Source organism: Mustela erminea, chromosome 9 (assembly GCF_009829155.1).
Source record: "Mustela erminea isolate mMusErm1 chromosome 9, mMusErm1.Pri, whole genome shotgun sequence".
NCBI classification, from domain to species: Eukaryota; Metazoa; Chordata; class Mammalia; order Carnivora; family Mustelidae; genus Mustela; species Mustela erminea.
The window spans coordinates 77,516,627-77,539,032 of record NC_045622.1 but is presented as its reverse complement, the minus strand read 5'-3'; the positions used below and the strand labels follow the sequence as shown (position 1 = coordinate 77,539,032).

Below are 22,406 nucleotides of genomic sequence, written 5' to 3'. Positions count from 1 at the left end.
AGCACAAGCAAAGTATAATTAAACAGGAAAATGAACTAGAGAGGTATGAACTAATAACACTATCAAATATATAAAAGTGGGATTATCTACTCTTTGAAATTCTCGACATTGTAATTCCTTTCCATTGGTACATAACCGAAGGCGAAATTGGCATATGATCAATAATCCAAAAGCTGTTGCAAGTCTATAAGTGGGTTTGCATCTATGCTTTGATTTATATTTAGAATTTGCCTGAAAAATATCTTACCTCATTCTGGAGATCTCGGATCATTTTGCTTTTTCTTTCCATGTCAGTCTTTAAAAAATTAATCTGAAAATGAATGGAATATTATTTAAGCACATTTCAAATTCATTCCTATGGCTTTTATCAATTTATTTTCATGGTTTTTGAAGCATAATACAATGATTATCTCTTTATCAACAAATATTGCAGAAGAGCAAAGGATTAAAATTTTCATTAACAAAACTTTCATAATTTCATAATTTCATACACATATGCATTAATTAGAAAAAGGCTTTTCTCAAAGACAAAAATATTGTTTTATAAATTGAGAAACCATGCATATTATAACTGTGATTCTCTTATCTACTTAACCTCAATTAAAAAAATGTGTTTAAAAAAAAAAAAGGCCAAACAGCAACAACAAAAAGCTAGATTCTAGGGTTGGGCCTAGAAATCTCCATTCATAAAACACTCTGCAGGTAATTTTGACCTATAGCAGGCTGGAAAGCAATGGCCTAGTGAAATTAAGGCACAGAATGTTATAACGCTGTACCAAAGAAACCATGTTTCCTTCTGAATTTGATATTGTTGGAATCTGTAATCTTGGTCAGTTGTTCAAACTATGCTTATACAAACATTACACCTTTGCTGTCTGAATATATCTGCCTAAGTTTTTTGAAAAAAAAATTCAATATAGCATAGTTGTTAAAATCTGAAAGTTTATAGTCAGTGAGAGTTCACTCTGATAAAAAGTACTTTTATGATAGTGGATAAAATATTTAATTTCTCCAATTTTTAATTTCCTGTTAGTCACATTTTTTTAAGTACAAGGAAACAGATAAAATCAGTTTTACTAAAATGTTTTATTTAATTCAATATACTCAAAATATTATTAGTTTGACATGTAATGGATTAATGATACAATTGACATTATTTTTTACAATGTATCATTAAAATCCACTGTGTGTTTTACACTAATAGCCTATCTCAATTTAGCCTAGCCATTTTTTTTTTTTTTTTTTTTTTTTTAGCCTAGCCATTTTATAATGCGCAATAGCCTTATATAGTAGTGTTTACATATACTGGACAACACAATCTCTGAGGATCCCTGGACTGATACAAACGAGACTGGGAATGTGGGTTATCTCTGGAGATACACTGAATCAGAGGAAATTGAGTTTAGGAGTAAAATGAATTTCACCATATATATATACGGATTAAAAAAAAAATAGTTCTGAAACATTTCAAACATAAACAAAAGACCAAAAAGCAATATGTTAAAACACCTCTGAGCCCAAACCTAAGAATAAAGAAATGTAAATATTTTGTCCAATTTTCTTCAGACCTTGTAAAAAAAAAAGTTACACCTACTATTAAAGCCCCACCTAATTTTTCTTCCTTCACTCTCCAGAAATTATTGTGTATGAGTCCTGTGCATGTTTTCCTACATTTTGCTTTCTGTGTATTATGTAAATCCTCGTTAACAAACATTAACATTCCCTCTTTTATGGCTTGTATAGAGGTCCTTAAACAATTCCTTCAAATGGTAATGAAATTCTAAACCAATTCTGGATGGTCAAACTACATGTAAAACAAGCAGAAGTCTGAGAACTACCACGACTATTGTTTTGGTCATCATAATTTTCAAGTTAAAATTTAACTCTGAAGATAATGACAGCAACCTGAAAACATAAGTCACACTCTGTCCCACTAAGAAGATAGTTCTATTTGGCTGAAAATGCAAAGGAATGTAGGATGTGGTGGTGTTCAGAATTAGATAGGTATGCAGCCCAGTAGGGTATGCCCCAACAGACAGCTTTGGCACCCATTTCTACTGCTGTGTACAGCCTCAGTCTACGGATAACCAATCTTGGGGCCGGACCAGCCTTTGTGATTCTTAATATAATTGCAAGATACCTTCAGCAATATTACAGCAGGAAACTTAGAAAATTAAAAAAAAAAAAAGTTTTATGACTTACAAGTCCTGGAAATTACATGGCACACCTGGGGCCACACAGTGAGGCCATGGATAGAAAAAGCCAGGGAGAGTGAAGGCCTGAGGTTCTGCTTTTATTGGGGTGGAGGGTAGGGGCCTGCCTAGGGTTTCCTGGGATCACTTTTTTCTTTTTTTAAACTTTTTTTTTTTTTCCAAAGATTCTATTCATTCATTTGAAAGACAGAGATCACAAGTAGGCAGAGAGGCAGACAGAGAGAGAAGAGGAAGCAGGCTCCCCGCTGAGCAGAGAGCAGGATGCAGGGCTCGATCCCAGGACACCTGGATCATGACCTGAGCAAAAGGCAGAGGCTTTAACCCACTGACCCAGGTGCCCACTGGGATCACTTTTTAATTGGTGAATTTAAAACATAAGAACACAAGAGGAGAAAAAAAACAGCAGCCTAAATGGTCAGTTACAGAAATCAACCAAGATCTCCAAAGGAGCCTGAACTACTTTGGAGCGTAGACCTTGGGAGGGCAGCACCTGGCCTGGACTCCCCTAGTCTTGGGCTGGCCCTGTGTGTATTTCAGAAGGCCGTCCTACAAGCGAACACCTGCAAGTCACAGCTTACGTCAACACTTGCATTACGAGAAAGAAAAGCCAGCTGTCAGAGCTTATACCACATCTACCTAGGCACGTGAGAAATTTTGGTACGTTACAGATTTGCCTTTAAGTCATGAAAGACAAAGCCACCTTGCTTAATGACCTGTTCTTCCACGGACCCGCTATTTTTCCCAAATCATCACATTTTTATATTATTCAATATATATGATACATAATTAACAATTTTCAAATTATTGTATTAGTTTTTATATCCAAACACAATAGAAGGGGTTCTCACACATTACTTCAAAACAACCTTTAAAAGTAGCTAGAGGGGCACCTGGATGGGTTAAAACCTCTGCCTTCAGCTCAGGGTCCTGGGATGGAGCCCTGCATCAGGCTCTCTGCTCAGCAGGGAGCCTACTACCCCACCCCCCTGCCTCTCTGTCTACTTGTGATCTCTGGCTGTCAAATAAATAAATAAAAGCTTAAAAAAAAAAAAAGGTAGCTAGAGCATGCTTTTCTTTTTTCTTTTTTTTTTTTTTTAAAGTAAACTCTATACTCAACATGGGGCTGAAACTGCTAACCCTGAGATTGAGTTGTCTGCTCTACCAACCGAGCCAGACACCCCAAAAACTAACTTTAATTAAAGAGTAAAATAAAAACTGGGGTCCCTGGCTGGCTATGTCAGTATAGCAGGAGAGTCTTGATCTCAGAGTTGGGAGTTTGAGCCCCACTCTGGACAGAGTTCACTTAAAAATTTAAAAAAAATCTAATTTATCTAATATGAGAATCGCTACCCCAAGATATGTCTCCAAAGGCAAAGGAAACAAAAGCGAAAATAAACTTTTGGGACTTCATCAAAATCAAAAGCTTCTGCACAGCAAAGGAAACAGTCAAAAAACAGAGGCAACCCACGGAATGGGAGAAGATATTTGCAAATGACAGTACAGACAAAAGGTTGATATCCAGGATCTATAAATAATTCTTCAAACTCAACACACCCAAAACAGACAGGCATATCAAAAAATGGGCAGAATGGGCGCCTGGGTGGCTCAGTGGGTTAAGCCGCTGCCTTCGGCTCAGGTCATGATCTCAGGGTCCTGGGATCGAGTCCCGCATCGGGCTCTCTGCTCAGCAGGGAGCCTGCTTCCTCCTCTCTCTCTCTCTCTCTCTGCCTGCCTCTCTGCCTACTTGTGATTTCTCTCTGTCAAATAAATAAATAAATAAAATCTTTTAATAAAAAAAAAATGGGCAGAATATATGAACAGACACTTCTCCAATGAAGACATACAAATGGCTATCAGACACATGAAAAAATGTTCATCATCACTAGCCATCAGGGAGATTCAAAGTAAAACCACATTGAGATATCACCTTACACCAATTAGAATGGCCAAAATTAACAAGACAGGAAACAACATGTGTTGGAGGGGATATGGAGAAAGGGGAACCCTCTTACACTGTTGGTGGGAATGCAAGTTGGTGCAGCCTCTTTGGAGAACAGTGTGGAGATTCCTCAAGAAATTAAAAATAGAACTTCCCTATGACCCTACCATTGCACTACTGGGTATTTACCGCAAAGATACAGATGTAGTGAAAAGAAGGGCCATCTGTACCTCAATGTTTATAGCAGCATGGCCACGGTCACCAAACTGAGGAAAGAACCAAGATGCCCTTCAACGGACGAATGGATAAGAAAGATGTGGTCCATATATACTATGGAGTATTATGCCTCCATCAGAAAGGATGAATACCCAACTTTTGTAGCAACATGGACGGGACTGGAAGAGATTATGCTGAGTGAAATCAGTCAAGCAAAGAGAGTCAATTATCACATGATTTCACTTATTTGTGGAGTATAACAAATAGCATGGAGGACATGGGGAGTTAGAGCGGAGAAGGGAGTTGGGGGAAGTTGGAAGGGGAGGTGAACCATGAGAGACTATGGACTCTAAAAAACAATCTGAGGGGTTTGAATTGACAGGTGGGTGGAGATTGGGGTACCAGGTGGTGGGTATTATAGAAGGCACGGATTGCATGGAGCACTGGGTGTGGTGAAAAAATAATGAATACTGTTATGCCGAAAATAAATAAAAAATAAATTAAAAAAAATAAAAATAAACATAAAAAAATAAGGATGATAATGAAAACATATTGCAACGTTAAGATCATAATTACTTAAACGTGAAACAAGGATAGAAAATCTTGAGAACGCAATGCTCAAATACTCAAGAGCTAAAATACATTCAGAATATTCAAAAAATATTAACATTTTTAAATGGTTAGTCTAGAATCCCAACAGGTTTTTAACAACCTTGGCAAAATAGGCATCCCTAGTAGATATGAATTTAATTCTCAGAAACAGAAAATAATTTGAACAAAGAAGTAAGAACATAGCAATTCTTTAGTCTTAATGAGAGTCAAAGCTAGAAGTTAATTTTTGCCTTTAGACTAATTATGTCTTACTTAGGGCACGTTAAGCCATAAAAATTAATAAGAGTAGTGAAATGTATCCAATGAGCATTAATATCTTTAATTACTCTGGTTACAGAGAATGAGAGCTCATTCTTCCTTGCTGTCTGTTAGGAGTTTTCATGAGGAACACAGGTTTGAAAGATATGCTATTCCATTATTTGCTTAGGGAAAATAGAAAATGTTCACATATTCATAAAAAGTATTTTCCCACAGAATTAGATCATGACAGCTTTATTGCTTCTTCAATTTAATTTTTCTTAAGTTTATCTTCTTTTATATTTTTGTGATTTAAGTTTTTTTTTTAGGTTTCATAACATTTTTATTATAAACTTAACAAATGATATATTTGTAACATTTTTTACATAAAATATACAATCTATTATTTTTATGGAAAAAGGCATAGTAATTAGTTATGTAATCAAGGGTAGCCCATAAGATTATCAGCTCTTAAATCTAAAATAGCACAATGTTTGCAGAATTAAATCCAGTTTTTCCCCTCTATTTGAGAGTGAACAATTACAATTATCTTTGTCTCTCCTTCTTACCCAACCTTCAATTACATCAACAGTCTAACAGAGAAAATAATAATTACTCACCAAAAATAAATGTTAAAAAATACAAATTAGTAGGGCACCTGGGTGGTTCAGTGAGTTAAGCCTCTGCCTTCAGCTCAGGCCATGATCTCAGGGTCCTGGGACGAAGCCCCACATCGGGCAGGGGGAAGGGGTGGTCTCCTCAGCAGGGACCCTGCTTTCCCCTCTCTCTCTGCCTCTCTGCCTACTTATGATCTCTCTCTCTTGTTAAATAAATAAATAAAATCTTTAAAAAAATTAGTTTAATTCTTAGTTAACCTAGAATTTCCAAACAGGCAGAACAAGCACAAAACTTTCTGTTTGAGTCTACCAAAATTTGGAAGAAGTAATTCCCAGTACTATGAAATCTCTCTTCTAGATCCCACCAAATGCACAAAACAAACAAACAAATAAACAAAACATTGTTTTAATAAGTATAACTCAATCCCATATTTGTTGAGGTTGCAGTCATCTCTTTATCTCCTTCTACACTCATATTAGTCATTCAGCTGGAAACACTGAACAAGTACTCTTGGTGACATGCTTTTCAAAAACAAACTAACCAACCCAGGACCCTGAACCTCAGCCCACCCCTCTGAACTGGCATCTTCTCACAGACCAAGCCATTACACATCTGCCCTAACCATCCCAGAGTCAGATACCAGACAACTAGGGGCATTCCCTATGCCCCAGAGCCTGCTGAGATCATTCACTTGGACTCCTCCTAAGCTGCTTCCCCTTCCTCACACATCTTCCCCACAGAAACCACAATAAAGGCTCTTGCCCACAGTTTCTTACCTCCCTCTGCCTCATGACCTACCCGAGTACTTCCCTGGACATTCACCTGTCACAAGTCATGCCACCCCCCTGAGAACTGTGAGAAATAAACTGAATTCTCAATGGTGGTCATTTCCTGATAGGACTAACTGTACCTTAAATTTTCCATTTATATATTATATTTTAAAACAGACTCAGGTCCTAGAAACAAGATAAAAGTCCCAGTCCCCATAAATGGTATGTAAGATGGTTCTGGAGAATAAAGTCAAAATGCAGTGAGAAAATCTGGAGAGAAGTTTGATTCTCAAGCTTTGGGGTGTATCAGAATCACCTGTGGAGTTGATTAAACAGGCAGTGTATGGCCCCACCATGGAGAGATTCCTGTTCTGTAGATGAGTGGTGGGGATACAGTGAAGAAAATCCAGTCACCAGATCATAAAAATACTTGGTTGGCATTCATTCCAAGAAAAGATTTTTGTTGTATTTGATTGTTAGGGGTCTTCTAATTCCCAGCCCTCATTTATTGATGAAAACAGAGGTCATGAGTGGGACAAAAGTGCTGGTATCAGCCCCATACCAATGGATCCTGAATTACGGCATATAATGACCTTGCCTGTTTAATCAACTCCACAAGTGATTTTGACACACCCCAAGGCTTGAGATTCTAACTTCTCTCCAGATTTTCTCACTACATTTCTACTTTATTTTCCAGAACCATCTTATATACCATTTATGGGGAGTGGACCTTTTATCTTGTTTCTAGGAACTGAGTCTATTTTAAAAATGATTTCCCAGCCCCAGAGCAAAGGACACGAGAAAGAAACATACTTACAGTAGCTTGTTGTTTTTCTGCTTTCTCGGTTGTCTCTTTAAGTTGATTTTGCAGGACCTCCTGGAGAGACTTCATTTGTTCTCTAGGAGAAAACAGAGAGCAAAAGAGAGACATAATTCTGTTATTTCCTCTGTACATTATGAAAGGAGGCTTTGCTGTCGACATACATTTAGGAAACAGATAACAAGAATTGTATGTAGGGACACACTTAAGCATGCAGGATTTATTTGAGGATTCTAAGAATAAAGTTTTCTGTTCCATGCAAATACTAAAAGCAAGCTGTATTTAAAGGAAATTGCCTTGCTATTGTGTCTTGTAAGAATCCCACTGTGTGAATCATCTGTGAGCTGCATAATGTGTTAAATCAAATCAACATAATAATTAGAGTTGAAAAGCTAATTTTAGTGACAGCATGCCAGGGTATGAACATGCTGCTTAGAAAAAAAGTTGCCATGGACTTGCTGATAGGATAAAATTACAACTCCCCTTGGATGCTCCTAATTGATTAATTCTAAGGCAGTGCACTTTAGACATCCTTTATAAGGCCTGAGACTTTTTATAAAAAAGAAAAGAAAAGACACTTATTTTGAACTTGAGGGCTGCCTCATTTACTGTGGTTAATAAGAGAAATACATGTCTGCATGTATATACACATTATCTCTCAAGCTCAGTAATGCACATGGATCTTGTCTCACTTGTTACAAATATAAACATTTCCATAATTTTGCATTCCTCTCAAGGGTTGAAGATGGACTCATTTATGATAAATCATACTATCTTTGTGTGCCCCCATTTTATCATCTAAGCTACCACTTCCAAAAGTTTTGATACCAGATGAGGGTTTAGTTTGTAAGTGTGTGTGTGTGTGTGTGTGTGTGTGTGCATATGCACACACATGTTTTATTCTGGCTATAGGAATAAACTTTAAAGCAACAACAGCCAAACAGAAAGATTTCCTAGCCTAACCAGCGGAACTTAAATTCATTTAACATTCCCAACCTAGTGCCAAAAGACTACCTGTACAACCTTTGTGTGCAACCATACTACAGAGACTAGGGAAAGGAGTGCACCCTTTTAGGCCCAATTTCTTCATCTATAAAATGGGTATACTAATAGAGCTATCTGATAAGTTTTTTTTTAAAGAGTTTATTTATTTATTTGACAGAGAGAGATCACAGTAGGAGAGAGGAAGGGAAGAGATCACAGAGAGAGAGGAAGGGAAGCAGGCCCCCTGCTGAGCAGAGAGCCCGATGTGAGACTCGATCCCAGGACCCTGAGATCATGACCTGAGCCGAAGGCAGCGGCTTAAACCACTGAGCTACCCAGGCGCCCTGATAAGTTTGTAATGAGGTTTAGATGACATAATGTAGGCAAAATACTTAGTACAATGCCTGGAAAATAATCACTTAATAAACATGATATCTCTGGCATAACCACCAGGATCACTGCAGGTCCTAAGTTCATTCTTTGGCCACCACATCCTACACAACCGCAAGCTGTTCTTTCATCCACTGGGATTTAATGATGCTCCCAGATTTCTTACTCTAAAAACCCTTAGGTCCCAGATATTTCAGAATATCAGTAAGAGTCTATATGATTGCTAAAATCAATTTGAACTTTGTCAAGGCAAAATATAATTGGAACAAGTTATAAAATAATTATAGTCACTTTGGTTTGTAGATGATTTATGTTTGCCTACGTGAAGCTCATAGCACGCTTTTGCTTACAGCATACTTAAGTCTCAGCTTCCATTCTTTCCTCAAATCTGTATCATTTATCAAGATTGTTTCATATATAGACTTTTAAATTTAGACTTCCATTATTCTTTCTCCTATCTTCCACACAAAAATTTGTGGCATAATATAGTGTAGTAATGTCTACATATGTTGTAGGCTTACAATGCATCAGACACTGTTAGACTGTTCACACCAAACTATGACGTACTACTACAGAGAGAAGACTGTTACAGAGAAAGGTGGTGAAATTGTGTTCTAAAGCCTATGTGTTCAAACTCTAGAGTCATTACACTACCTTTAACAGAGAGAGGGAAAGAGGAGGGAAAGAAAAAGGGAGGGAAGGATGGAAGGATCTACACAGTATCCCTAACACTCAGATCTTCAACAAGCACTGAATGAAAACACAAAATATTTTATTCCTAACTGATACAAAAAATTATAGTAAGATTTTAAAATGATAATAATTTCATGATTATTTTTGAATTTTAAAATGATCATTTTAAATGATAGATATTTTTAAATTAAACTATAAAATAGTATATATTAAAATATAAAATAGTATATATTTTTATTAAAAACGTGTGTGTGTGTGTGTGTGTGTGTATCAAAAATTCCCACATACATCAAGGAAAGCTAAGAGAATGATAAAGATGGTTTTTTGAAACTTCTAAATGTCTTTATATACACTTTGCCTTATAGCTTATTGTTGCACATTCTCATGGCTCTCATGAGAGCAACCAGTCTCTGCCTCACAGTCTTGCTAAATTATAATCCTATGAGAGAGGACTTCTGACTCGCTCCATAGGCCCCCTCCACCAACAGGGATTTACCTCAACTATTCCAACTACTCTAGGGTCTTATTTGGGATACCGAGCTGAGTCTTTAATTCTAAGGAACTCTTTGAACACCATCCTGATCAAAATACCAATGGCATTTTTCAAAGTGCTGGAACAAACAATCCTAAAATTTATATGGAACCAGAAAAGACACTGAATTGCCAAGGAAATGTTGAAAAAGAAAAACAAGGAACGGCATCACGTTGCCTAATTTCAAGGTACATTAAAAAGCTGTGATCGCCAAGACAGCATGCTGCCGACAGAAAAACAGACATAGGCTAGTGTAACAGAATAGAGAGCCCATATATGTACCCTCAATTCTGTGGTCAACTAATCTTCAACAAAGCAGGAAAAAAATATCCAATGGAAAAAAGACAGTCTCTTCAATAAATGGTGCTGGAAAAATTAGCTACATATGGAACAATGAAACATGACCATTCTCTTACACCATACACAAAGAAAAATTCTAAATGGATGAAAGACATCAACGTGAAATAGGAATCCATAAAAATCCTAGAGGAGAACATAGGCAGTAACCTTTTTGGCATTGGCCACAGCAACTTCTTTCAAAACATGTCTTCAAAGGTAAGGGGAACAAAAGCAAAAATGAACTTCTGGAACTTCATCAAGATAAAAGCTTCTGCACAACAAAGGAAACAGTCAACAAAACGAAAGTAGAGACAACCCACAGAATGGGAGAAGATATTCACAAATAACACTACGAGCAAAGGACTGATATCCAAGATCTATAAAGAACTTCTTAAACTCAACACCTGAAAAACAAATAATCAAGTCAAAAAATGGGCAGAAGACATGAACAGACACTTCTCCAAAGAAGACATACAAATGGCTAACAGACATGTGCGAAAATGCAAAATGTTCAACATCATTAGCTATCTGGGAAATTAAAATCAAAACCACATTGAAATACCAACTTACACCAGTTAGAATGGCAAAAACTGACAAGAAACAACAAATATTGGAGAGTTTGTAGAGAAGGGGGAACCCTCTTACACTGTTGGTGGGAATGCAGTTGGTACAGCCACTTTGGAAAACAGTATGGAGATTCCTCCAAAAATTAAAAATAGAGTTACTCTATGACCCAGCAATTACACTACTGGGCATTTACCCCAAAGACATAGATGTAGTGAAAAGAAGGGCCATATGTACCCCAACATTCATAGCAGCAATGTCCACAGTTGCCAAACTGTGGAAGGAGCCCAGATGCCCTTCAACAGATGAATGGATAAAGAGGATGTGGTCCATATATACAATGGAATATTACTCAGCTATCAGAAAGGATGAATACCCACCCTTTGCATCAACATGGGTGGAATTAGAGGAGATTCTGCTAAGTGAAAGAAGTCAAACAGAGAAAGACAATTGTCATATGGTTTCTTTTAATGGTGGAGCATAAGGAATATCATGGAGGACATTAGGAGAAGGAAGGGGGAATTGAAGGGGGATAAAGCAGAGGGGGAGATGAATCGACAGACTATGGACTCCGGGAATCAAACTGAGGGTTTCAGAGGGGAGGGAGGTGGGGGATGGGTTATCTCAGTGATGGGAATTAAGGAGGGCATGTATTACATAGAGCACTGGGTGTTATATACAACAATGAATCATAGAATACTACATCAAAATCTAATGAGGTATATAATTTTAAAAATTATTAAAAAATTATAAGAAAAAAGAACTGATGATGGCTCCAGTGACACCTGTGATAGGTTGCTCAGCATGTTGAGCACATTTCTGCACAGAATTTTACTACAAGGGATTTGGCTTCATACATCTTCATATCAAATTATAAATATAAAAAACACACCCAAATACACTACAGGAAGACATTTTTTTTTTCAAGTGGTTACCAACTTGTATTGTAAAAACATCTCAGATGGAGCACTATCCTGCCTATGATTTTTTTTGTTTTCAGAGAACACGATATTTTACAATCCTTTGGTACACAGAGTCTAAAATTGCCTTCTAGGAATCTCCACCCACCAACCACAACAGTGAATAAAATGTCTTACCACTTTTTTTCCTAAGACAGTTTTCAGACACCTTAGGTTACCCTCCTACCCACCCCGCCAAGTCTCCATTTCATGGGTACACACTCTTGCTCTTTGTATGGTATGTTTTAGATCTGGTCTTCTGCTATGAATATTATCTAGGCTGTCAAAATATTTCTGAAAATATAACACTCAAGAGTCAATACAAAATTTGTGCTCACTCTCTCCCTCCCATATACATGTGCACACAAAAATTTGCACACACATTCCTTTCTCTGTCTCAACAGAAAGGCATTCTTTGCTCTCTCTGCATGGTTGTATATGGCCCACCCCATAACCTCTGAGTTTACTTACTTAAGTCTAGTTCCAGCTACACAGGGAGACTGATTAGATGCCTCTTGATTACAATTCCAAAAGGGAAATTCCAATTGATTTGGTTTTGTCTTGGTGATCACCTCTGACCTATTAACTGTGATTGATGTTGGGAGTCACATTAAAGAAGCATGACTTCTTGAGACCACTTCTGCAGATAAGTGTTAGGTGGCAAGCAGCCCAGAGGAAGCAGAGTTAGGAAGAGCAGGACATTCAGACAGAATGGCATCTACAACACAATGTGCTGTTCAGACTCAGATAATACTTCTAAATTTGCCATCAGTCAGTATTTTTTTTTTTATTTCCAGCATAACAGTATTCATTATTTTTGCACCACACCCCGTGCTCCATGCAATCCGTGCCCTCTATAATACCCACCACCTGGTACCCCAACCTCCCACCCCCCGTCCCTTCAAAACCCTCAGATTGTTTTTCAGAGTCCATAGTCTCTCATGGTTCACCTCCCCTTCCAATTTCCCCCAACTCCCTTCTCCACTCTAAGTCCCCATGTCCTCCATGCTATTTGTTATGCTCCACAAATAAGTGAAACCATATGATAGTTGACTCTCTCTGCTTGACTTATTTCACTCAGCATAATCTCTTCCAGTCCCGTCCATGTTGCTACAAAAGTTGGGTATTCATCCTTTCTGATGGAGGCATAATACTCTATCCCCAGGGGTACAGGTCTGTGAATCACCAGGTTTACACACTTCACAGCACTCACCAAAGCACATACCCTCCCCAATGTCCATAATCCCACCCCCTTCTCCCAAACCCCCTCCCCCCAGCAACCCTCAGTTTGTTTTGTGAGATTAAAAGTCACTTATGGTTTGTCTCCCTCCCAATCCCATCCTGTTTCATTGATTCTTCTCCTACCCACTTAAGCCCCCATGTTGCATCACCACTTCCTCATATCAGGGAGATCATATGATAGTTGTCTTTCTCTGCTTGACTTATTTCGCTAAGCATGATACGCTCTAGTTCCATCCATGTTGTCGTAAATGGCAAGATTTCATTTCTTTTGATGGCTGCATAGTATTCCATTGTGTATATATACCACATCTTCTTGATCCATTCATCTGTTGATGGACATCTAGGTTCTTTCCATAGTTTGGCTATTGTGGACATTGCTGCTATAAACATTCGGGTGCATGTGCCCCTTTGGATCACTACGTTTGTATCTTTAGGGTAAATACCCAATAGTGCAATTGCTGGGTCATAGGGCAGTTCTATTTTCAACATTTTGAGGAACCTCCATGCTGTTTTCCAGAGTGGCTGCACCAGCTTGCATTCCCACCAACAGTGTAGGAGGGTTCCCCTTTCTCCACATCCTCGCCAGCATCTGTCATTTCCTGACTTGTTTATTTTAGCCATTCTGACTGGTGTGAGGTGATATCTCATTGTGGTTTTGATTTGTATTTCCCTGATGCCGAGTGATATGGAGCACTTTTTCATGTGTCTGTTGGCCATCTGGATGTCTTCTTTGCAGAAATGTCTGTTCATGTCCTCTGCCCATTTCTTGATTGGATTATTTGTTCTTTGGGTGTTGAGTTTGCTAAGTTCTTTATAGATTCTGGACACTAGTCCTTTATCTGATATGTCGTTTGCAAATATCTTCTCCCATTCTGTCAGTTGTCTTTTGATTTTGTTAACTGTTTCCTTTGCTGTGCAAAAGCTTTTGATCTTGATGAAATCCCAATAGTTCATTTTTGCCCTTGCTTCCCTTGCCTTTTGCGTTGTTCCTAGGAAGATGTTGCTGCGGTTGAGGTCAAAGAGGTTGCTGCCCGTGTTCTCCTCAAGGATTTTGATGGATTCCTTTCGCACATTGAGGTCCTTCATCCATTTTGAGTCTATTTTTGTGTGTGGTGTAAGGAAATGGTCCAATTTCATTTTTCTGCATGTGGCTGTCCAATTTTCCCAGCACCATTTATTGAAGAGGCTGTCTTTTTGCCATTGGACATTCTTTCCTGCTTTGTCAAAGATTAGTTGACCATAGTGTTGAGGGTCTATTTCTGGGCTCTCTATTCTGTTCCATTGATCTATGTGTCTGTTTTTGTGCCAGTACCATGCTGTCTTGATGACGACAGCTTTGTAATAGAGCTTGAAGTCCGGAATTGTGATGCCACCAACGTTGGCTTTCTTTTTCAATATCCCTTTGGCTATTCGAGGTCTTTTCTGGTTCCATATAAATTTTAGCATTATTTGTTCCATTTCTTTGAAAAAGATGGATGGTACTTTGATAGGAATTGCATTAAATGTGTAGATTGCTTTAGGTAGCATAGACATTTTCACAATATTTATTCTTCCAATCCAGGAGCATGGAACATTTTTCCATTTCTTTGTGTCTTCCTCAATTTCTTTCATGAGTACTTTATAGTTTTCTGAGTATAGATTCTGTGTCTCTTTGGTTAGGTTTATTCCTAGGTATCTTATGGTTTTGGGTGCAATTGTAAACGGGATTGACTCCTTAATTTCTCTTTCTTCTGTCTTGCTGTTGGTGTAGAGAAATGCAACTGATTTCTGTGCATTGATTTTATATCCTGACACTTTACTGAATTCCTGTATAAGTTCTAGCAGTTTTGGAGTGGAGTCTTTTGGGTTTTCCACATATAGTATCATATCATCTGCGAAGAGTGATAATTTGACTTCTTCTTTGCCGATTTGGATGCCTTTAATTTCCTTTTGTTGTCTGATTGCTGAGGCTAGGACCTCTAGTACTATGTTGAATAGCAGTGGTGATAATGGACATCCCTGCCGTGTTCCTGACCGTAGCGGAAAAGCTTTCAGGTTTTCTCCATTGAGAATGATATTTGCGGTGGGTTTTTCATAGATGGCTTTGATGATATTGAGGTATGTGCCCTCTATCCCTACACTTTGAAGAGTTTTGATCAGGAAGGGATGCTGTACTTTATCAAATGCTTTTTCAGCATCTATTGAGAGTATCATATGGTTCTTGTTCTTTCTTTTATTGATGTGTTGTATCACATTGACTGATTTGCGGATGTTGAACCAACCTTGCAGCCCTGGAATAAATCCCACTTGGTCGTGGTGAATAATCTTTTTAATGTACTGTTGAATCCTATTGGCTAGTATTTTGTTGAGTATTTTCGCATCTGTGTTCATCAAGGATATCGGTCTATAGCTCTCTTTTTTGGTGGGATCCTTGTCTGGTTTTGGGATCAAGGTGATGCTGGCCTCATAAAATGAGTTTGGAAGTTTTCCTTCCATTTCTATTTTTTGGAACAGTTTCAGGAGAATAGGAATTAGTTCTTCTTTAAATGTTTGGTAGAATTCCCCCGGGAAGCCGTCTGGCCCTGGGCTTTTGTTTGTTTGGAGATTTTTAATGACTGTTTCAATCTCCTTACTGGTTATGGGTCTGTTCAGGCTTTCTATTTCTTCCTGGTTCAGTTGTGGTAGTTTATATGTTTCTAGGAATGCATCCATTTCTTCCAGATTGTCAAATTTATTGGCGTACAGTTGCTCATAGTATGTTCTTATAATAGTTTGTATTTCTTTGGTGTTAGTTGTGATCTCTCCTCTTTCATTCATGATTTTATTTATTTGGGTCCTTTCTCTTTTCTTTTTGATGAGTCAGGCCAGGGGTTTATCAATTTTATTAATTCTTTCAAAGAACCAGCTCCTAGTTTCGTTGATTTGTTCTATTGTTTTTTTGGTTTCTATTTCATTGATTTCTGCTCTGATCTTTATGATTTCTCTTCTCCTGCTGGGCTTAGGGTTTCTTTCTTGTTCTTTCTCCAGCTCCTTTAAGTGTAGGGTTAGGTTGTGTACCTGAGACCTTTCTTGTTTCTTGAGAAAGGCTTGTACCGCTATATATTTTCCTCTCAGGACTGCCTTTGTTGTGTCCCACAGATTTTGAACCGTTGTATTTTCATTATCATTTGTTTCCATGATTTTTTTCAATTCTTCTTTAATTTCCCGGTTGACCCATTCATTCTTTAGAAGGATGCTGTTTAGTCTCCATGTATTTGGGTTCTTTCCAAACTTCCTTTTGTGGTTGAGTTCTAGCTTTAGAGCATTGTGGTCTGAAAATATGCAGGGAATGATCCCAATCTTTTGATACCGGTTGAGTCCTGATTTAGGACCGAGGATGTGATCTATTCTGGAGAATGTTCCATGTGCACTAGAGAAGAATGTGTATTCTGTTGCTTTGGGATGAAATATTCTGAATATATCTGTGATGTCCATCTGGTCCAGTGTGTCGTTTAAGGCCTTTATTTCCTTGTTGATCTTTTGCTTGGATGATCTGTCCATTTCAGTGAGGGGAATGTTAAAGTCCCCTACTATTATTGTATTATTGTTGATGTGTTTCTTTGATTTTGTTATTAATTGGTTTATATAGTTGGCTGCTCCCACGTTGGGGGCATAGATATTTAAAATTGTTAAATCTTCTTGTTGGACAGACCCTTTGAGTATGATATAGTGTCCTTCCTCATCTCTTATTATAGTCTTTGGCTTAAAATCTAATTGATCTGATATAAGGATTGCCACTCCTGCTTTCTTCTGATGTCCATTAGCATGGTAAATTCTTTTCCACCCCCTCACTTTAAATCTGGAGGTGTCTTCGGGCTTAAAATGAGTTTCTTGGAGGCAACATATAGATGGGTTTTGTTTTTTTATCCATTCTGATACCCTGTGTCTTTTGACAGGGGCATTTAGCCCATTAACATTCAGGGTAACTATTGAGAGATATGAATTTAGTGCCATTGTATTGCCTGTAAGTTGACTGTTACTGTATATGGTCTCTGTTACTTTCTGATCTACCACTTGTAGGCTCTCTCTTTGCTTAGAGGACCCCTTTCAATATTTCCTGTAGAGCTGGTTTGGTATTTGCAAATTCTTTCAGTTTTTGTTTGTCCTGGAAGCTTTTAATCTCTCCTTCTATTTTCAATGATAGCCTAGCTGGATATAGTATTCTTGGCTGCATGTTTTTCTCGTTTAGTGCTCTGAAAATATCATGCCAGCTCTTTCTGGCCTGCCAGGTCTCTGTGGATAAGTCAGCTGCCAATCTAATATTTTTACCATTGTATGTTACAGACTTCTTTTCCCGGGCTGCTTTCAGGATTTTCTCTTTGTCACTGAGACTTGTAAATTTTACTATTAGGTGACGGGGTGTGGGCCTATTCCTATTGATTTTGAGGGGCGTTCTCTGAACCTCCTGAATTTTGATGCTCGTTCCCTTTGCCATATTGGGGAAATTCTCCCCAATAATTCTCTCCAGTATACCTTCTGCTCCCCTCTCTCTTTCTTCTTCTTCTGGAATCCCAATTATTCTAATATTGTTTCGTCTTATGGTGTCACTTATCTCTCGAATTCTCCCCTCGTGGTCCAGTAGCTGTTTGTCCCTCTTTTGCTCAGCTTCTTTATTCTCTGTCATTTGGTCTTCTATATCACTAATTCTTTCTTCTGCCTCATTTATCCTAGCAGTGAGAGCCTCCATTTTTTATTGCACTTCATTAATAGCTTTTTTGATTTCAACTTGGTTAGATTTTAGTTCTTTTATTTCTCCAGAAAGGGCTTTTATATCTCTCGAGAGGGTTTCTCTAATATCTTCCATGCCTTTTTCAAGCCCGGCTAGAACCTTGAGAATTGTCATTCTGAACTCTAGATCTGACATATTACCAATGTCTGTATTGATTAGGTCCCTAGCCTTCGGTACTGCCTCTTGTTCTTTTTTTTGTGTTGAATTTTTCCGTCTTGTCATTTTGTCCAGATAAGAGTATATGAAGGGGCAAGTAAAATACTAAAAGGGTGGCAACAACCCCAGGAAAAAATGCTTTAACCAAATTAGAAGAGATCGAAAATCGTGAGGGGGGAGAAAGGGGATAAAAAGAGGTTCAAAAAGGAAGAAAGAAAAAAAAAGAAAAAAGAAAGAAAAAAAAAAGAAAAAAGAAAAGAAAAGAATTTAAAAAAAAAAAGGAAAACACCTGAGAAAAATGTAAAAATGAAAAAATATATATATTAGATAAACTAGTAAAAAATCGTTAAAAAAGAAAAAGGTAACAGTTAAAAAAAAAAAAAAAAACTTACCCGAAGGCGAGAAAAGAAAAAAACAAAAAAATGAAAAAGAAAAAAATTGAATTAACTGCAAGACTAAAAAAAAAATCACAGGGAAAAAGCCATGAGTTCCGTGCTTGGCTTTCTCATCCTCTGGAATTCTGCTGCTCTCCTTGGTATTGAAACCGCACTCCTTGGTAGGTGAACTTGGTCTTGGCTGGATTTCTTGTTGATCTTCTGGGGGAGGGGCCTGGTGTAGTGATTCTCAAGTGTCTTTGCCCCAGGCGGAATTACACCGCCCTTACCCGGGGGGCCGGGGTGAGTAATCCTCTCGGGTTTGCTTTCAGGAGCTTTTGTCTCCTGAGCGCTTTCCGTAGAGTTCCGGAGGATGGGAATACAAATGGCGGCCTCCTGGTCTCCGGCCCGGAGGAGCCGAGAGCCCAGGGCCGCACTCCTCAGTGCGCCCTCAGAGAACAGCGCCCAGTTACTCCCGTCTGCCTGACCTCCGGCCGCGCTCCGAGCTCTCCGAGCCTGCGACCAGTTCAAGGTAACACCGAGCTGTGAGCTTACTGTCGGCTCTGTCTCTGTAGCCGGCTTTCCCGTTCCAATACCCGCAAGGTCTGCGACACTCAGACACCCCTGATCCTTCTGTGACCCTGCGGGACCTGAGGCCACGCTGAACCCGCGTGGGCTTCGCCCCGGTTTAGCCTCTGGAGCGATGTCCCTCAGCGGAACAGACTTTTAAAAGTCCTGATTTTGTGCGCCGTTGCTCCGCCGCTTGCCGGGAGCCGGCCCCTCCCCCCGGGGTCTATCTTCCCGTCGCTTTGGATTCACTTCTCCGCCGGTCCTACCTTTCAGAAAGTGGTTGTTTTTCTGTTTCCAGAATTGCTGTTCTTCTTCTCTTCGATCTGCCGATGGATTTTCAGGTGTTTGCAATCTTTAGATAAGCTATCTAGCTGATCTCTGGCTAGCTGAAGCAGTCTCAGCCTGCTACTTCTCCGCCATCTTGACTCCTCCCCAGTCAGTATTTTTTAATATTCCAAAATAATACTCTTTTTCTTTGATGGTTTATTAGTATCTCTTCTTTTCAAAACGAGATACACAGCCTGCTTCACCTTCAGAGAACCATGATTTTTATATATCTCTTTCTAAGTAATCAACAAAAATTAATATATCTAATGTCATATCCTTCTGAGACATTACCTATTGTTAGAATTTACTGAGTTTTCTATTCTGATTTCGTGTACATTATACAAGTTACACATTTTAAACAAGTTTTCAAACTTGGGATAAAACCCTGAAATTGATCTTCTGCTATGAAGATTATCTAGGCTGCTTTGTGATCAGATAACTAACATGAAAAGGTGTGTCTACTGGGTGAGACCAGTCGAGTAAATTCCACCTAACACAACTCTCTTCAACTCATTTAGGCCCTTGAGCAACCGTTTCCTATCTATTAAACAGTGATAATCATAACTGTTTATAAGACAACAGTGAGGGTGAAATGGGAAAATATATATAAAGCATCTGGCAGAGCCTCTAAATGTATAACAAATAGTAGCTTGTTTCTACTTAAAGTATCTTTTTCCTTTGAGAGGCAATTTCAATCATATAGCTTTTCATACTGCATAGAAATCTATCTCACAATACACTTTCTTTAAAAAAACACAATCCAACACTAATAAGATTATATTAATTCTACTCGTATTGTTAATAAGATTACCCCATTCTTCACCACCCCCACCATTACCACCATGATCAAGTTTTGATACTATTACACAGGGCCCACTGAAATCAGTGTTATTGCATCTGTCTGTTGACCGGCAGACTTGCTGGGGTCTGTCTTACTAGGATAATGGGGAAAATTCTACAGACATGTAAACATTCTGTGATCTGCAGACAAGCAACATAGCGTTATGATCACTAGCGAACTTGCTAGAAATGCACAATTTCCAGCCCCACCATAGATTTACTGTATACAAACCTGCATTTCAGTAAGATTCTGAGCCCTTCAAGAGTCAGTAAGAAGAGAAGTGAATTAATGCATTTTGAATGACCCAATTTTTGTGAAATTTCTGAGTGGAGTTTGACACTCTGGGGGAAAAAAAAAAAATTAAAAAATGAAAGGAAATCACAGTCTTACCTTTGTCTCTGACCTATTTCCAGAAGCTTCTCAACATCAGTTTTGGAAGATCTCTCATCATTTTTCAAAGACTGATAAGAAAAGTGGGAAAAGAAAATCTTATTCAAGTGATAAATTGGGGCTCACTTTACTTTTGTCTCTACGGCACAGGTGTGACTGCTCTTCCGTCCTGAAACAAGAAGGTGCAAATGAGGCACGGTGATCGTCAGGGCTCTAAGGGTGCCCACGGGAATTTATGACGCCAAGCACAGGTGCTACCCAGTGGTGAGAGGGAATAAACTGAGCCTCAGCCCTTAGGGGTTCGGTGGAGGGGAAAACGTTCTCCAATACCTAGGTCTCTTTACAAGTGAGTATAAAACACATCTGCTCTTCAGCTGAAGTTTCATTGTGTTCTCTGCAAGCATGTCAAGCCAGCTCTAGCATCGTTTCTACAAATTCACACGGACATAAAAGACCTTTCTGAATCTGCTAAGTAATGACATAATTCACGATCAAAGAAGCCCAAAAGCATGTACCTGTTTGGTCTTGTCTATTTATTATTAATGAGTAATGCAGCAGAATACACAGAAAAACTAAGGTTATGTAAAATTGTAACTGCTCTGACAAGATAGGGCATATAAAGGGGGAAAAATAAAGTATCATCTCAGTCATTAGTGTTTATTTACTCTGGCAAATTCAACATCCACAGACCATGACTTCAAGTAGAAAAGCACACTGAGCTCTTCTCATTACAGAATCCCTCCCATTAAGTCTTCCCTAAGAACTTTCTTATTTGTACTCAATAAACTATTTAACAGGGTAACATATCTTTCTTGATATTAGACGTTGAAACTAAGGAGGAGTGATATTGTTTGCAGGAAAAGCAGCTGTGGCAGGCAGAAAATTGACAATCTTAGGAATGGCAAATACTTTGTTTACTTAATATCTATTTAACAAATACCTTTCATGAATTATGCAAAGTCCTGTGCAGAGGCACAGTGTCTGCCTTCACAAATTTATAGGCTAATGCTAAAATCAGGTAACTTTCATACAGTGGAATCAGCATTCTGATTGGGATGTGATGGGCTAAATCACATGAGAGAAAATTCTTTCTGGGCACCTGGGTGGCTCAGTCAGTTAAGCACCTGCCTTCGGCTCAGATCATGATCCTGGGGTCCTGAGATCAAGCCCCACATCTATAGCCTAGAGCAGGTCACGGAATCTGCTCTTTGACTTCCTTAGGTGAAAATCAGGGATGAGAGTTTTGAAGTGTCTACTTTAGACAGTTACTGGAAAGCTCAAAGGACAAAACAGATGTGGAAAAACAGTTGATGAAAAATACATTAAAACATGCTTATTCATTTATTGACCATCTGTTATATTCTGGGCATTCTGAAGGAAACTATGATCAAGCATATGACTGTCTTCAAGAAATTTAAAACCAAAGAACAAACAAATGAAAAAGAACATGAGATGCAGAAATGGAAAGTGCAGGTACAGACAGGAGTCAGCAAGATATATCTCAGTAGGAGAGCCAGCGTGTTCTTAATTATCATTTACCCAGAAATGCCAAGGGAAGTGGATTATACTTAGAAAATATTCTTAGTTCCTATGAAGATGTTAAAGGTTGAAACACCTACTAACTGATCAGCATAATACTTATTGGTTGACCTGCGTTACCATGCATTACATCCATCCTGGGGCTATGGTTACAGAGAAAAGACTACAAGACTTTAAAGCTCCTATCTTCATGAAGCCCCACTAGAGGAAAGGTGTAGAATGGGCTCTGTAGTATTCACTGTGAGTTTAAAATCTAGAATCAGTATTTATCAGATATATGACCAGGCACTTCCTTGGCCTATTTGAGACTTGTTTCCTCATTTGATGAGTAAAA

General features: G+C 38.4%; 1 protein-coding gene across 1 annotated transcript in view; it reads right to left on the bottom strand.

Annotated features, from left to right (window-relative positions):
* The window catches only part of LUZP2 (leucine zipper protein 2), a 495,906-nt gene that overhangs the window by 264,453 nt on the left and 209,047 nt on the right, over positions 1-22,406 (bottom strand). The window contains exons 3-5 of the mRNA XM_032358537.1: positions 20,534-20,604; positions 7,423-7,504; positions 248-310 (exon numbers count right to left, since the gene is read on the bottom strand). Coding sequence (XP_032214428.1) covers positions 248-310; positions 7,423-7,497 — 138 coding nt within the window. The 5' untranslated portion in view covers positions 7,498-7,504; positions 20,534-20,604. The remainder of the gene's footprint in view (positions 1-247; positions 311-7,422; positions 7,505-20,533; positions 20,605-22,406) is intronic.